This window comes from Colobus angolensis, unplaced genomic scaffold (genome assembly GCF_000951035.1).
Source record: "Colobus angolensis palliatus isolate OR3802 unplaced genomic scaffold, Cang.pa_1.0 Scaffold330, whole genome shotgun sequence".
NCBI lineage: Eukaryota > Metazoa > Chordata > Mammalia > Primates > Cercopithecidae > Colobus > Colobus angolensis.
In genome coordinates, this window is record NW_012116600.1 from 3,688,116 (window position 1) to 3,703,574 (window position 15,459).

Here is a 15,459-nt window from a genome sequence, read left to right on the forward strand (position 1 = left end):
TTGCTGTATGTCAGGCAGTACTGGGCATGCATTGCCTCACTGAATTCTCACAACAACCCATGCTTTGCTCCTGTTACTCCCATTTTGCCCAGGATGACACAGAAGGGCAGAGATGACACCCAGTTCTCCCATGGTTACACAGCCTAATGTGGAGGAGCTGGGTTTCAAAAGTGGACCAGGCTGACTCCCAGAGCCCAGGCTGTGAGGCTTTTCACCAGCGAATATGGAAAGGGTGCAACATAACCATAGGCTACATGTTCCCTTAACCTTTTATTATAGGAAATTCCAATCATAAGCAAAGAATAGAGGATGGTATAATGAATTGCCATATACCTTTCACGCAGTTTGGGTCATGAACAGCTCAGAGCAGAGGCGATTTCTTTTTTTTTCTTTCTTTCTTTCTCTCTTTTTTTTTTTTTGAGCTGGAGTCTCATTCTGTTACCAGGCTGGAGTGCAGTGGCACCACCTCGGCTCACTGCAGCCTCCGCCTCCCGGGTTCAATCAATTCTCCTGCCTCAGCCTCCCCAGTAGATAAGATTACAGGTGCACGCCACCATGCCCAGCTAATTTTTTTTTATTTTAATTTTAATTTTGTATTTTTAGTAGAGATGGGGTTTCACCATGTTGGCCAGATTGGTCTCAAACTCCTGGACTCAAGGGATCCACCTGCCTTGCCCTCCCAAAGTGCTGAGATTACAGGCGTGAGCCACCACACCCGGCCACACAGGTGATTTTAAGCCAACTCAGGAGCACTTCATGTAAAACTTGAGATAAGAGGAGGGCCTACATCAGTGTGTACATCAGGCTACAACACTTGACTCCAGGCTTGAGTCTGTCGTTTAAACTTGGACTTAACTTGCTTAAGTTAAAGAGACCTAACACTAAAATCAAATGGAGTGAACCATGCTGGCAATTAGGAAAACTTTAAAATTTCAACCCATACTTTCTTTTATACCGGGCACTTGAAAACCCTCTTAAAGACAGAATGGTTGAGAGGCCAGATTTATCTATAGCAGAAGTGTCCAATCTTTTGGCTTCCCTGGGCCACATTGGAAGAATTGTCTTGGGCCACACATAAAATACACTAACACTAATGATAGCCGATGAGCTTAAAAAAAATCGCAAAAAGAATCTCATCATGTTTTAAGAGAGTTTACAAATTCGTGTTGGGCCGCAATCAAAGCCGTCCTGGGCACATGTGATCCTTTGGCCAGGGGTTGGACAAGTGTGATCTACAAAATTTGCTTTGTTTCTTTATCTAGTTTGTAGCTCCTGAATTTTACTATGCATAAAGTAAAGCCTTCACTAGAAGTATTAAACATTTTAAATTGTTTTAAGCAACACCTTTAAAAAACCTTATTAGGTAACAATTATTTCTTAAACGTGATTAATTTTTCCAGACCTTTTAAGATAGGAACTAAGGACAATGAGGGGAAAGAATTGGGATCTCAACAGAATCCATGAGAACAATGGATCTGTCTGAAAATCTTGACAGCTGGAGCCTTTCATTTGCATAACATTGTTTCTTAATTTAATATTTTCAAGTGGATGAAAGGCTTATGAAATTCACTGGGCCAATAACCCTGGAGATTTGAATCATTCAGCCAGGAAATAGTAACTCAAGGCAGGTCAGGTTTCTGGTAGCAGTCAAGGTTTGGGGGCATCTGGTTCCATTACACTGCTAGAGTGCTTCCACGTAAGAAATTATGTGCCTTGGGTTTTATCAAGTTAATTGCCACCGAGGCCTCTAGAGAGGGTGATGGGCATACCTGTGGAGTCCTTAAAGCAAATAATTTGTTTTACGTGTTAGTATTTAGAGAGAAAGAATAAAATGACTTTAGAAGGAATCCACTGTAATCACCCTGATCAAAGTCATGGTCATCGTCTCTTGCCTGGTTTGCCTTGCTTCTGCTTTCATTCCCTTGGAATTTTGACTCAACATAGAAGCTAAAGTGATCCTTTTAAAACAAAAGTCACGTCATATCAATCTGTTTTCTCAAAACCCTCCTAATAGTTTCCTATTTTGTTCAGAGTAAAAGTCCCCGTGAGATCTGTGGTGGCCACCCAAACTCCTGGCTCCCTCAATAACATGTGAGATATCGCCCCCAGCTACTCTCTCTTCACCACTCTGCTCCAGCCACAGTGGCCCCTTTCCTGTTCTGTGGACATGCCAAGCATGTGTTCCCCGAGGGACTTTGCATTCTGCCCATAACACTCCTTCATCAGATATCAAAAAGCGTAGCTCTTAAGGTCTCTGTACAAATACGAGATTCTGTGCTACATAAAATAGCACCCTGGCCAGGTGCAGCAGCTCATGCCTGCAATTCCAGCTACTCAGGAAGTTAAGACAGGAGGATCACTTGAACCCTGGAGTTTGAGACCAGCCTGGGCAACACAGTGAGACCCCAACTCTTAAATAAACAAATAAGCATCCTGTTTGTCACCTCAATACTTTCTATCTCCCTGATCCCATTTCATTTTCTCCGTAGCACCTGCAGCACTTATTACCATCTGTCATGTGAGATATTTCCTCACCTGTTTGTCTCCCCTAGACTGGATACTCTGCAAGGGCAGAGGTGGGGTTTTGTTCACTGCAATATCTCCAGCTACTCAAACAGTGCTTGGCACTATTCACAGTCAGTGTATGTTGGATGAAAGGATGATGTTAATAATGATGTTATATGGTGTTAGTAATGATGACAATGAAGCTAGCTCATGGCACATATGTGTGCCAGGCACTGTTCTAATTGTGTTACATCCATTAACTCATGCCATCTCCACAATGAGGTATTGCTACTCTCATATCATGGGTAGGGACACTGAGACATAAGAGATGAGGTATTTGGGTTAAGATCACACAATAAACAATTCAATAAATTAACAAGTTGGAATGGGTCTTTGAGATGCTTAACTGATTTCCTTTAACTTACAGGTGGGGAAACCATGTCCAGGTGAGTTGCTAATGAAAAGAATGGCAGCTGGGACCTCCACTTAATGTATCTTTCCTGGGCCTCTGTCAGCTGCAGAACTACCAAAGCCCACTTCTTTTAAATGATATCAGCACCCTATCTTTACATAGCCAGCAACCCATGGAGTTTAGCAGAGTACACAATAAGCACTCAACAAATACAGTACGGGGAAAAAAAAAAAAAAGAAGAGGAACGAGAGATGATCGAGTTTTTGGAAGCCAAGAAACTCTTCTCAGATTAGTAGCAGGCTTGGCAATGCAGTCAAACCCACTTTCTTGGGGCCTGAGAATTGCATCTGAGATAACCCTCCATATAGCACTAACTGTCCCTAGAGAATGTTTGTGAGTGCTCAGCTTTGGGGTAACTTCCCCAGGCACAGCAAATGGTTGGGCAGGGATTCTAGCAAGCAACCTGTACTAAGAGCCAACTGCATGAAGCTTTATATGTATAAATATCCCACTATTCATCCACCTTTTCCACCTCTAGGAACAAAGACTGATGCACATTTCACCCTGATTTCACTTGACTCAAAACGCATGCGTGTATGAGTGTGTAGTGGGTGTGTTGGTGGGTGTCGTCAGCAGGTGTGCTGTGAGTATGTGGGGAAACAGGCGGTGAAGGGAAGAGTCCGCACATACGGTCAGTTCTGGATACTCCCAATCCTTGTGTGACGGCCTTGTCTCCTCTCTCCTTTCCTGACCACCTCTACATGTCAATTAATAAAACACTCCTCTCTTCTCTCCAAAATCTCCATGTCAATTTTTCATCAGAACGACACTGAAGAAGTGCTTATGTACATATGGTATTAAGTGAAATTTCTTATGTACATATGGTATTAAGTGAAATGTCATAAACACAGTTAAACAAAGAGACCCAGCCCCATCCCATTCTTCCTGGCATCCTGCCCCTGGGTTTTACTAAGCAAAGAAGCATCCAAACACCATCTTTGTGGCCTCACAGTTCAGCAGCACCAAGGGCATGTGAGCGCCTTGGGCAGGTGAGCTGGCTGTTGCGGGGTGTGGCTGCCAGTCAGCAGAGTTCCTAGGGAGCAGCTGCTGGTGGCCAACTCTTAGCATGTCACCATCTGAGACAGAGTGGTGGGTGTACTTCACACCTTGGTCACGCCCATGAAGAGTCTGGGGATCATCACTCTGAGCTGTTGCATTTGCCTTCAATTACTGGGATGAGGAGAGGAAGTGTTATTGGTGAGAAAATTCCTCTTCCCTCACCTCCCAGATCTCACCTAGTACAAGAATCAGAGCCTCAGGCTTCCTTGGAGACCCTGATTTCAAGTGCAGGTAGAAGGTCGCAGCTGCAGCTCTGCATGTGCTCATCTTGCTCTCATCAGTTTGTGCTCAAACATCCTGCCAGTTTTTAACTGTGGTATTCAATGAGCCATAGGTTTTCCACTTGTATATTGTTATCTCTAATCAAATCTCTTAAACTGAAATGTATCGTTTGAATTTTAAAGACTGTTAAACTTTATAACAAGAATAAAGGGTAAGGCTTTAGGTGCATTCTCTCTTTTCCTTTGCCCTCACTTTACAGATGGGGAAACCGAGCCTCAAGACAGGGTAAGTCATGTGTCTAAGATCACCAGCAGATGAGACTGGGATTGGAAGGCGAGGCAGTCTCTCTCCACAGCCTGTGCCTTTAACTATGGACTACTTTCATTATCACTCATCACTGTGTTACTACGCTTACGTTTTAAAAGCAGTATAGTTTTAGAAATGCTTAGGTTCTTTTTGTAACAGGTGAAGCTTCCCATGGCATCTCACTTACAGCTAAGTGGAGTGGACTCTTAGTAGCACCAGAATCTGATTCTTCAAACCCACTGTTTGTTCTTTCCAAAAGCTGTGGAGACAAAAGCAAACAACAGTACGTGAGTCCAAATTTTGCAAAACGTTGGCAAAAATGAGAAAAGAGGCTTCAGAAACTTGAGAAGTTATGCAGTTTATCAGTAATATAAAAATCTGATATAACATATCTAAAACAAATATGTTAACAGAATATTTAAACTTCTAGATCACCTCAGCACTTGAATCCAGAAAAATAATTCACGTTATATCCATTTTCACCTAGCAAATTGATAATAATGAAAAAAATAAGACCCCGTATTGATTCTACTATCAAACACACATTTACTGCAGATAGTGTGGATAGCGTTGAAAAAGACAAGACTCCTACTCTCATGAAGCTGACATTTTGGAAAAAACGAAGCATAGACAAATAAATGTACAAATAAGAAAACATTTGGAAGTGATCCATGCTGTAATGAGAATAAAATACAAGGATGTGATATGGAGTGACTGAGAGGCTACTTTATAGCAGATAGCCAGGCAAGGCCTTCTCCAAGGAAGTGACACTTCAAGTGAATCCTAAATAAGAAGAAGAATTAAACCAGATAAAGGTGTGGCAGGAGAGTATTCGGGAATAGGAAATAGTCAATGATATGCATCAAGACAGGACAAACATGGTAAGTCAAGGAATGGAAAGACCAGTGTCACTAGGGCATGGTGTTAGTGAGGGTGGTGGGAAAATGATATTCTCATAGACCTTGGCAGGAGAACAAATTGTTAAAACCTTTCTGGTTCCCTAGCAAGCAGACTCAGAGATGGGAGAGAAAAAAAAAGAAAAGAACACCTTCTGGGCAATTAGTGCATATCTTTTGAATCTAGGGATTCTATTCTAATAAATAATTAGACGAGTGCACAATGGTGCATATGTAAGGAAATGCATTCATACAATAAATACTCAATGAATGATTACCATGTATCCTGACACTGTTCCCTCTGCTGATAATTCAATAATAAACCAAGTATTAAAAATCCATGCACTGGCCGGGCACGGTGGCTCAAGCCTGTAATCCCAGCACTTTGGGAGGCCGAGACGGGTGGATCATGAGGTCAGGAGATCGAGACCATCCTGGCTAACACAGTGAAACCCCGTCTCTATTAAAAAATACAAAAAACTAGCCGGGCGTGGTGGCGGGCGCCTGTAATCCCAGCTACTTGGGAGGCTGAGGCAGGAGAATGGCGCAAACTCGGGAGGCGGAGCTTGCAGTGAGCTGAGATCCGGCCACTGCACTCCAGCCTGGGTGACAGAGCAAGACTCCGTCTCAAAAAAAAAAAAAAAAAAAAATCCATGCACTGATAATTCCATAATAAACCAAGTATTAAAAATCTATTTTCCTACGGCAGAGTGGACATACAATAAAAGAAGAAGTTTCATAGTTGAATACAAAGTGCAAGGTGCTATGGCAGAGAAGGAAGGTTCAAAGAGCTCGAGGGGAGATTAGTTTGTAACTTTATGTAGGGTGATTAGGGAAAGTCTCACTGAGCTCAGGAGTTCAAGACCAGGCTAGGCAAGATGGCAAAATCCCATCTTTACAAAAAAATACAAAAATTAACCAAGTGTGGCGGTACACACCTATAGGAGGCTGAGGTGGGAGGATGGCTTGAGCCTGGAAGGTGGAGGTCGCAGTGAGCTGAGATTGTACCACTGCATTCCAGCCTGGGCAATAGAGCCAGACCCTGTCTCAAGAAAAAAAGACATCTTTTTTTTTTTTTGAGACGGAGTCTGGCTCTGTCGCCCAGGCTGGAGTGCAGTGGCCGGATCTCAGCTCACTGCAAGCTCCGCCTCCCAGGTTTACGCCATTCTCCTGCCTCCGCCTCCCAAGTAGCTGGGACTACAGGCGCCCGCCTCGTCGCCCGGCTAGTTTTTTGTATTCTTTAGTAGAGACGGGGTTTCACCGTATTAGCCAGGATGGTCTCGATCTCCTGACCTCCTGATCCGCCTGTCTCGGCCTCCCAAAGTGCTGGGATTACAGGCTTGAGCCACTGCGCCCGGCCAAAAAAGACATCTTAACTGGGAAGTTGCTGGATACATGGGTTTGAAGGTCAGAGTATTTAAAGTCATAAGATTGGATGAGATCAGCAAAGGAGTACACAAAGAAGAAACGGGGTCCCAGGACTGATGCCTGGGGCACCCACCACTAAGAGCTGGAGAGATGAGGAGGAACCAGCAGGAAGACTCAGACTGAGCAGGCGAGCTAGAAGGAAAACAAGGAGAACATGAGGTTCTGGAACCAAGTGAAGGAGGAGTTTTATGAAGAGAATGAGCAGTCATGTCAAGCGTCATGACAGATGAAGGAAAATAAGGCCCGAGATTTTTGTTTTTTTAAGAGACAGGGTCCTGCTCTGTCACCCAGGCTGGAGTGCAGTGGTGTGATTTTGGCCCACTGCAGCCTCAACCTCCCAGGCCCAAGGGATTCTCCCACTCTGCCTGAGTAACTGGGACTACAGGTACATGTCACCATGCCTGGTTAATTTAAAAACTTTTTTTTTTTTTTTTTTTGTAGAGACAGGGTCTCACTAAGTTTCCCAGGCTGCTCTCAAACTCTTGGTCTCAAGCAGTACTGCCATCTTGGCCTCCCAAACTGCTGAGATTACACAGGCATGAGCCACCGTGTCCAGCCAGGTCTGAGAATTGATCACTGAGTTTAGCAACATGAGGCCTGAGAACTGACCACTGTGTTAGCAAAATGGAGGAGGCTATTACTGACTCTGATAAGAGCCATTTATTACATTATTTATGTGAAAAAAATAGAAAAAAATAACTAGCAATAGTATAAGTTAAATAAATTATAGAGGTATATATTACACTTTCAGATAAATTGTTCCCCTTTATCTTGCTTTGAAGCTCTTTTTTTTATTTTTTTTAATAGAGACAGGGTCTTACTCTGCCACCCTGGCTGGAGTGTGGTGGTGTGAGCATAGCTCACTGCAGCCTTGAGCTCCTGGGCTCAACTGATTCTCCCACCTCAGCCTCTGGAGTAGCTGGGACTACAGGCACAAGTCACCACGCCTGGCTCTTGAAGCTTTTCTTTGTATAGTGACACATCCAAAAGGAATGCAAATCCTGTATCCAAAGCCTCGATATGTGCCATGATGGTCATCAACATCCAACTCCAGCTTCCTGATTGGTGGGCTTGGGCTGCCCTACATTACAGAGGCTGGACAGCTAAACACCACATTTCCTAGACTCCCTTGAGCTAGAGTTCCAGAAGTGATTTTAGCTCTTCCAGTTAGATGCATGAACTTTTCTTTTTCTTCACTGCCTCTTTGATCAGGTATATATTAAAAATAAGGTGTCCAAAATGATATTATCTTTATGAAATAAACACATTTAAAAGCTTATGCAGCAGGATTACTTTCCTCTGTGGTAGCTTTCTTTTCTGCTGGCTTCTTTTAAGCTGCTGTTTTCTTGGTAGCTGCTGCCTTTTTTCCCACCAGAGGTTTCCTCTGCTTCTTAACACCCATAGCCATTTTTTCCTCTCTTTCCCACCACAGGCTTTTTCCCGCAACCCCCTTCTCATCTGATTTAGCCTCTAGGGCTAGTGCTGCTGTTGCTACTGCTGCGGCTGCTGCTACCTTATCCCCCAGAGTTTGTGATTCTTGGCCTGGCAAAGAATGGTGTCCTGACACATGTGTTTGCATATGGGTTTAGCTTTAACATGAGTTTCAGATTTTCAGTGAGTTCTTTGGGACTCTGCAATGAATCTGCTTGCCTGCTGCTTGAAGTGCTCTTTGGATCTCCAGGCTTTTCAAGTTTTTGCTAAGGTCTGTGTTGCTCATCTTGTGCATGGGAAGACTTTCCTGAGGGAAGCAGCTTTATGCCTAGTGCCATATAATTCATCTAACTTCCAGAAAGCACTTTCAGTCCAATGCAGAGACATCCCACATGCCCACCAGGAGCAAGTTTCAAAATGTTCAGTTTTCTTACATTAAGCAGAGTCATTCCAGGCATGTTTCTGAAGGCCTTCATGATACCACTCTCCTCATTATAGATGATGAAGGGTGTTCTGTGTCAGATACAATGATGGTTTATCATTTTGTCCTTGCCAGCTCTTATTTGCTAAGAGGCACAGACCTTTTCGATATCATTCCAGGTTTTAAGTTTCTTATGCAGCAAAACTGCCTCCTGGGTCTTCTTGTAGCCTTCAACTTTTATCTTCAACCACCAAAGGAAGTTCAGGAACTTCCTCAATACAATGACTTTTAGACATGACCAGCATTGGTAAGGCTGAGGCAGCTGGGGCAGAGCAAATGGCATATCATTTTTGGGTTGTGTTCATTCTACAGTGCCAATGGCACCAGGTTTTTGTTGGTGCAAACACGCAATCTTCATGACCCACATTTCCAAAGGCACCCTAGCCAGAACAATGAGTCCCATCACCTCAGACGCTGGGTATCGGATCCACAGCTCTGCCAGTACCCTAAAACTTCTCACCCTACCATGGCATGTACTCATCCACTGATAGCAGTAGACTCCAAAAAGGGAGAGTTATCTGGCAAAAACGTCATTTTGCCTGCTGTGTTCAAGCCTGCCTTTCTACCAGATATTGTGAACTTTGTTCACACCAACTTGTACAAAAAAACAAAGAGCCCTATGCTGCCTGTGAATTAGCAGGTCATGAGAAGAGTGCCTTTAGAAGACAGAAGTGGGGCAGAGAAAATCTGTGATTTCCAATGGTGAGCACAGTTATGAAGACTTTGTCTTTTAGCTTCCGACATACAGGCCATGAGTTTAGTGAGGATAGAGAAGCAAGACACAGGGATGCAGGACATTCATTTTTTTGGCAGTGTGGATCAAGCCAAAAAGCTGTGTGACTCTTGAGGCAATATTAGTGGGGGTGACAAGACTGTCCCCAAACATCAGCTGGGGTGATGTGTCTATGGAATGAGTCATTCCAGTGGCTGCTTTCTGATTCCTTATCTTCCTAATCATGGGGCAGAGGTAGCCCCCTGACAGTCCAGTTCATCAGTTCAGGCTTATTTCTGGAGGCCCACCTAAAGGCCACTCTTTTAGATCTTCCAATAATCTTGTAAACACTGATTTTTAAAAATAAAGGGTTTTTTTTTTTTTTTTTTTTGCTTAAAGTAGCTAGAGTGGTTTCTGAATCCTGCAAATGAAGGCTGACTGATTCAAAGATCAATACAAGTGTCTTTTTGTTTGTTTGTTTGTTTTTTACTTATTATTTTTATTTTTGTAGAGATGGAGTCTCACTATGCTGCCCAGGCTGCTCTCAAACTCTGGGCTCAAGCAATCCTCCTACCTCAGCCTCCCAAAGTGCTAGGACTACAAGTGTGAGCCACCATACCTAGCCCATAATATTAATACAAGTTTGTATAGATGTTTTCCTAATGGGGATGGAGAAGAGGAAATTACAGCACCCAAAACACTGGAAAGCAAAACTTTCTAAAAATCTGCTTTACCTGTTTTTCTCCCTGTAAGTCCCAGGCTTGTCAAGTGGAAAACACACTTTAAAGCCATAAGTGTTGAATGACACTATTTTCATTTTTTTTTAAAAAAAGCAGCATTGACATGACTATATGCACAGGAAAACAAAAAGCCTAGATATAGAAATACACACCTTACAAGGTTTAACACAATAACCAAAAGTGACATTATAGAAGATTTTTATTTTCTTCTTTATATTTCCATTGAATGTGTATTGTTTTGTTTGTGCGTGTGTTTTGTCTTAAGAGACAGCGTCTTGCTATGTTGCCTAGGCTGGAGTGCAGAGCACAGGGGCAATGATAGCACACTAGAGTCCCAAACTCCTGGGCTAAAGCAATCCTCTTGCCTCACCCTCCTGAGTAGCTGGGACTACGGAGCATACCACCATGCCCAGCTATGTATTGTTTTGTAATCAGAAAAACACTAAGGCAATTTCTATTTGGAAAAAAGCTATTAACCTTTCATCTAATGTAATAACGTCCACAGACTCTCGGTTAGATTTGGAACTCCTTTCTAGTCAATACATGTGGAACAAAGTGCTATGATGTTAGGATTTTTTGGTAAATCAAATAATAGTGTAAAAAATACCATCTAAAAGCATGCAAGTTTAAATTTGCAAAGAATACAATACTGTAATTATATTGGAAGTATGAGACACTTTGTGTTTGTTTCTTATTAGTGTGAAAATGGAATCTGGAACTTAAACAATCTAGTATCTGTTAGAAAAATGAGAGTAAAGGTAATTTTAACTTCAAAGCAAATAACTTTAAAACCAATTTCTGTTACATAGTTGAAATAAAAGTAACCCTAACTGCTTGATAAGGCTAGAAAACAGCTGTTCTTTGCTTTGTTTTGCAACATTATCACCTGCAAGACTTCCTGGAATTGACAGTGTGTACCAATCCCAAATCCTGTCCTAGAATAAACTTTTAGTCAAAGGAACACAGAATCATTTCCCCCACTATCACAAATATGACAAACAGGGACTAGAAGACAATATACTATTGCATTTTTGAGAGTGTTCCAGGACAATAGTTATAAACCAGGTCACTATCAGAAGAGACATGATCACGATCAGATTCTTGAGTTTTATAAAATCGACTCTGGCTGCAGTGTGGAAAATGAACTACTGTGGTGCTGGGGGTGGGCACTGCTACCCTAGAAGCAGGAGGCATATTAGGATATTTCAACCGCAGGCTTTCTAAATTGTGAATTAATAAGACAGTGAGAACTCATGGTGGCCTGAACTACAGAAGAGGAAAAAAAAAAAAAAAAAGAACTACAGAAGAGGTTATAGAAATGGAAGCGTCACTATTTTTTTTTTTTTTTTTGAGATGGAGTCTCGCTCTGTTGCCCAGGCTGGAGTGCAATGGCGCAATCTCAGCTCACTGCAGCCTCCGCCTCCAGGGTTCAAGTGATTCTCCTGCCTCAGCCTCCTGAGTAGCTGGGATCACAGGCACTCACCACCACACCCGGCTACTTTTGTGTATTTTTTGTAGAGATGGGATTTCACCATGTTAGCCAAGATGGTCTCGATCTCCTGACCTTGTGATCTACCCGCCTTGGCCTCCCAAAATGTTGCGATTACAGGCGTGAGCCATGGCACCCAGCCTGAAGAGTCACTCTTTTATTCATTAATTTCAATAATTATTCGTTGATCCCTGTGCCAGGCACTGAGATTACAACTGTATTATGGTCCCTAAATAGAGCTTAGAGACACAGGCTTATAGTTTAGGAAGTGGAATGGACACAGATCACTGACTGAACATTGGAGGTGGGAAAAGACGAGAGTCAAGGATGACTCTGAATTTTCTAGCTTTAGTAATGGAGTGAATGGTGATGCCTTCTTCATAAGAAACGAAGGGAAGAAGCAAGATCAAAGTAGAGAGAGATGTGTTGAGTTTCAGTTTTAACGCTGCTGGGACATTCAAGGGGAGGTGTCTAGTAGACAGCTGGATATAAGGTGGCAGGCTTTAGAAGAGAGATCTGGGATACAGTTATGGATTTGGGAATTATCATCAATGGCTGATGTGTGAAGACCCCACAGTGAATGAGGCCACCGAGAGTGAACAGCTAATGAGAGACAGGAAAAGGCCTAAGATATAGCCCTCAGGAACCTCAATTTTAAGGGTTTGGAAGAGTCTGCAGAGAGGATTAAGGAATAGACAGAGAGGCTGAAAGAAAACTAGGAGAGTGAAATGGTGATGATGGTGATGATGATGGTGGTGGCGATGGTAACGACTACCGTGATGATGAAGGTGATGGTGGTGGTGATAAATAATGATGAAGTTTTTCACTGATAAAAGCCAAAAGTTATTAAGCATTTACTATGAGTCAAGCACTCACCTAGGGGTCTTACATGAATCATCTCAATAAATCCTTGAGTAATCCATTAAGTAACGCTCAGATTCACACAGCCAGTAAAGGACAGATTAGGGAATCGAACCTAGATCTAACCTAAAACCCACGTTCTCTACACAACAATGCCTTCCAATCAAGTGATAAGCTGAACCTTCCCCCTGATATTTCACAAATAGTACAGGGATGGGGGCAGGAAACAAAGAGAATTATGTGTTGTTGTTGTTGTTTTTAAGTATCTGGGTCTGTTTATGTCTCTACCTTTAACAATTTTCTTTAATCGTTGAGATTTTCTTCTTTGTTTTCTAAGGAGTGGTTAGTACTCATCTTAGTTATGCAGCAGTCACTGGAGATGTTGATTGGAATCTAGCTCCCCTAAGTAGTCCCCTTCCTTTAGTAATTCTTTGTTAATTAAGAAGACAATGTAAAAAAGTGGAGAGAAAAGCAATTTGCAAGTCATTTAAAACTGGCATTTACAATTTGAATTAACTTTTCTTTCTAATTTAAGATTTGGTCCTAAACATATCGAATCCAAGGGATGAGGCAGATATTCAGCCCTGCTCAGATCCTCTATTCTCATAAATGTTGCAGGGGAGGCATATGAGGGCCAGAGAGAGAGAGAACTCATACCATGACTGAATTACCACAAACTCGTAATTCGGCTTGTGGTCTATAATATTATTGGGAAACATTACTCTACAGAGATCAACCTCAACCTATCTTGTCAAAATCCAGAAACAGAATGGCTCTTTTAAAACATAGTTATAGCTAAGAATACATAGCCAAAGAACCAGCATCATAAAAAGCAATGAGTTCTGCACACAGAGCTTGTAGTTATAAATCAGAGAGTACAATTTCATGCCTAATATAACAAAACTAGTTATAACCTTCTCGTAAGAATACTCCCATTTAATACATCTTCGTGGTTATCAACATTTACACAATCCATGCATTCACATGCTCAACTACATTCATAAATCCAACGTGTATATCTAGTATGTCACCATGGGTTTCTATCGGCACAATAAAATTTGCACTCATTCCAAGGACTGACTTGGTCCTCTGCCAAAAAAAAAAAAAAAAAAAAAAAATCTATGAAAATGTCTGCCTTAATAATAAGACCTTCATCTGGACTACCTAATCTTATTTTTCACCCACAAACTACTTCTTTTCTCAACTGATTAATCATTCATGAAGCTTCTACGTAGAGTCCAGCACCTGCTTGACCCCACTTCTTCTCCATAGCCTCCACCTACCACCATGCGTTTGCCAGGATTCTGTTTGGGTAAAAAATAATCAGATTTGAGGTTGAAATATCAACCTCAAACTCCCACTGAGAAGTGAAGATGGGTGCCTGAAGAGAATATGGAAAGAAGGCAGTACAACAGTGCAAGCCAACTTTTCAGCTGTCTTATTTGTAAGTCATGAACTCTCTGGTTCACTTGGTGGAATGGCTGAGAAGCACAATGCAGTTTTTGGTCCAAAAATATTATTGTGTTTGAAGTTACAATGATTCATAGGACAGTTTCTCAATCTGGAGGCATTTCCACAGGATTGGAGGACTCACACGAACAGCATCTCAATGCTTTGGATTTAAAAGCAGCAAAGGCAACAGAAGGTTAAATTTAAGCCTCTCCTACAAAGTGAATCTGTCTGATTAAAAAAAAAAAATCAAGAACAAATAGGAACTCAATGGTAAGCCAACTGGCTGCTGAGTTAACAAAACAGTAATCTTATCATCCAAATTTGTGAAGGAACACATAAATATAACACTTGAGCTGGGAAGCCAAGCTTTATAAATAGTATAGATTATGACAGACTATGTGAAAACATGGCAGAGAAAAATCCAGGGGCCCCGAGAGACCTCAAACTAATCTACACCAGTTTTAAAATTTAAGAAAATAGAAAGTGAGTATGACTCAGGCTGCCAAAAGAGAAAAGTATAGCTGGTGTGTCTGAGGTAAGCCTCCCTCATGTTGCCTCTAAACTACACACTGGTTTCCACAAATTAGGAGGGATGGGAGAAGCTAAAAAACCAATCAGAAAATATCCATGGGGATCACGCAAAGGAGGTTCTCTGAGGAGAAGTTAAAAATGGATTTCTTTATCTTTTAGCAGTGAAGACTGAGAGGACATTTATGGATGTTCAAGTCTATGAAGGGGTGGAAGCAGGCCAGGACCCCTGGAAAGTTGGTGTCTGTGTCACAAATTCTCTCACATTCTGCTTGTCTATGCTGAAGAATGAAAAGCTATTCAGGCAACTTCAGGGCCACTTCTGAGTCAACTGTGCAGCCAGTACTGGTCAGGCTATGACCTGGCCTTGGCTCAGCCCAGAACGGGGGGCTGAGTCTGCAGAAGTTCCAGACCACCCAGCATGTGTCAATCCCCTCCCTTCAGAGGATCCCAGGGGCCTGGTTTGGGGTTGGGAGATCCCACAGGCATTTTGGTCTCAGAACTGATATGATGTGTCAAACCATGCTGGACCCCAGTGGACCCCCAACCTTTCTGCATATCCACAGAGAACCTCAGGCTCAGCCCCAAATAACTCTCATCTCCAAGGTGGCATATCTGTAGCAGTAGTGACCATCTCTTTCTCATGATTCCACTCACATCCTTCACAGCTATTAGGAGAATCTGTGTTCCCTGAAATTGTTATTAACAACAATTACCAGAAACTCAGTAGTTTGTATGAATGTATGTATGAATCAAATCTAATTTAATTTCTGTCTCCCCCCACTCCAATTCCATAAGCAAAGAACCATTAACCTTCTATAGTTGCAGAAGTCAAGGCCTATGCAACTTTACTTATTTATTTAGAGACAGAGTCTCA

At 42.2% G+C, this 15,459-nt stretch overlaps 1 protein-coding gene and 1 pseudogene across 1 annotated transcript in view; both read right to left on the reverse strand.

Moving 5' to 3' along the window:
• The window catches only part of ANKRD44 (ankyrin repeat domain 44), a 40,796-nt gene extending 33,248 nt beyond the window's left edge, over positions 1-7,548 (reverse strand). The window contains exons 1-2 of the mRNA XM_011952071.1: positions 7,498-7,548; positions 4,752-4,823 (exon numbers count right to left, since the gene is read on the reverse strand). Of these exons, the coding sequence (XP_011807461.1) occupies positions 4,752-4,823; positions 7,498-7,548 (123 nt within the window). The remainder of the gene's footprint in view (positions 1-4,751; positions 4,824-7,497) is intronic.
• A 616-nt stretch (positions 7,549-8,164) lies between these two features.
• On the reverse strand, positions 8,165-9,246 carry LOC105518905 (annotated as a pseudogene).
• Between the last annotated feature and the right edge of the window lie 6,213 nt (positions 9,247-15,459).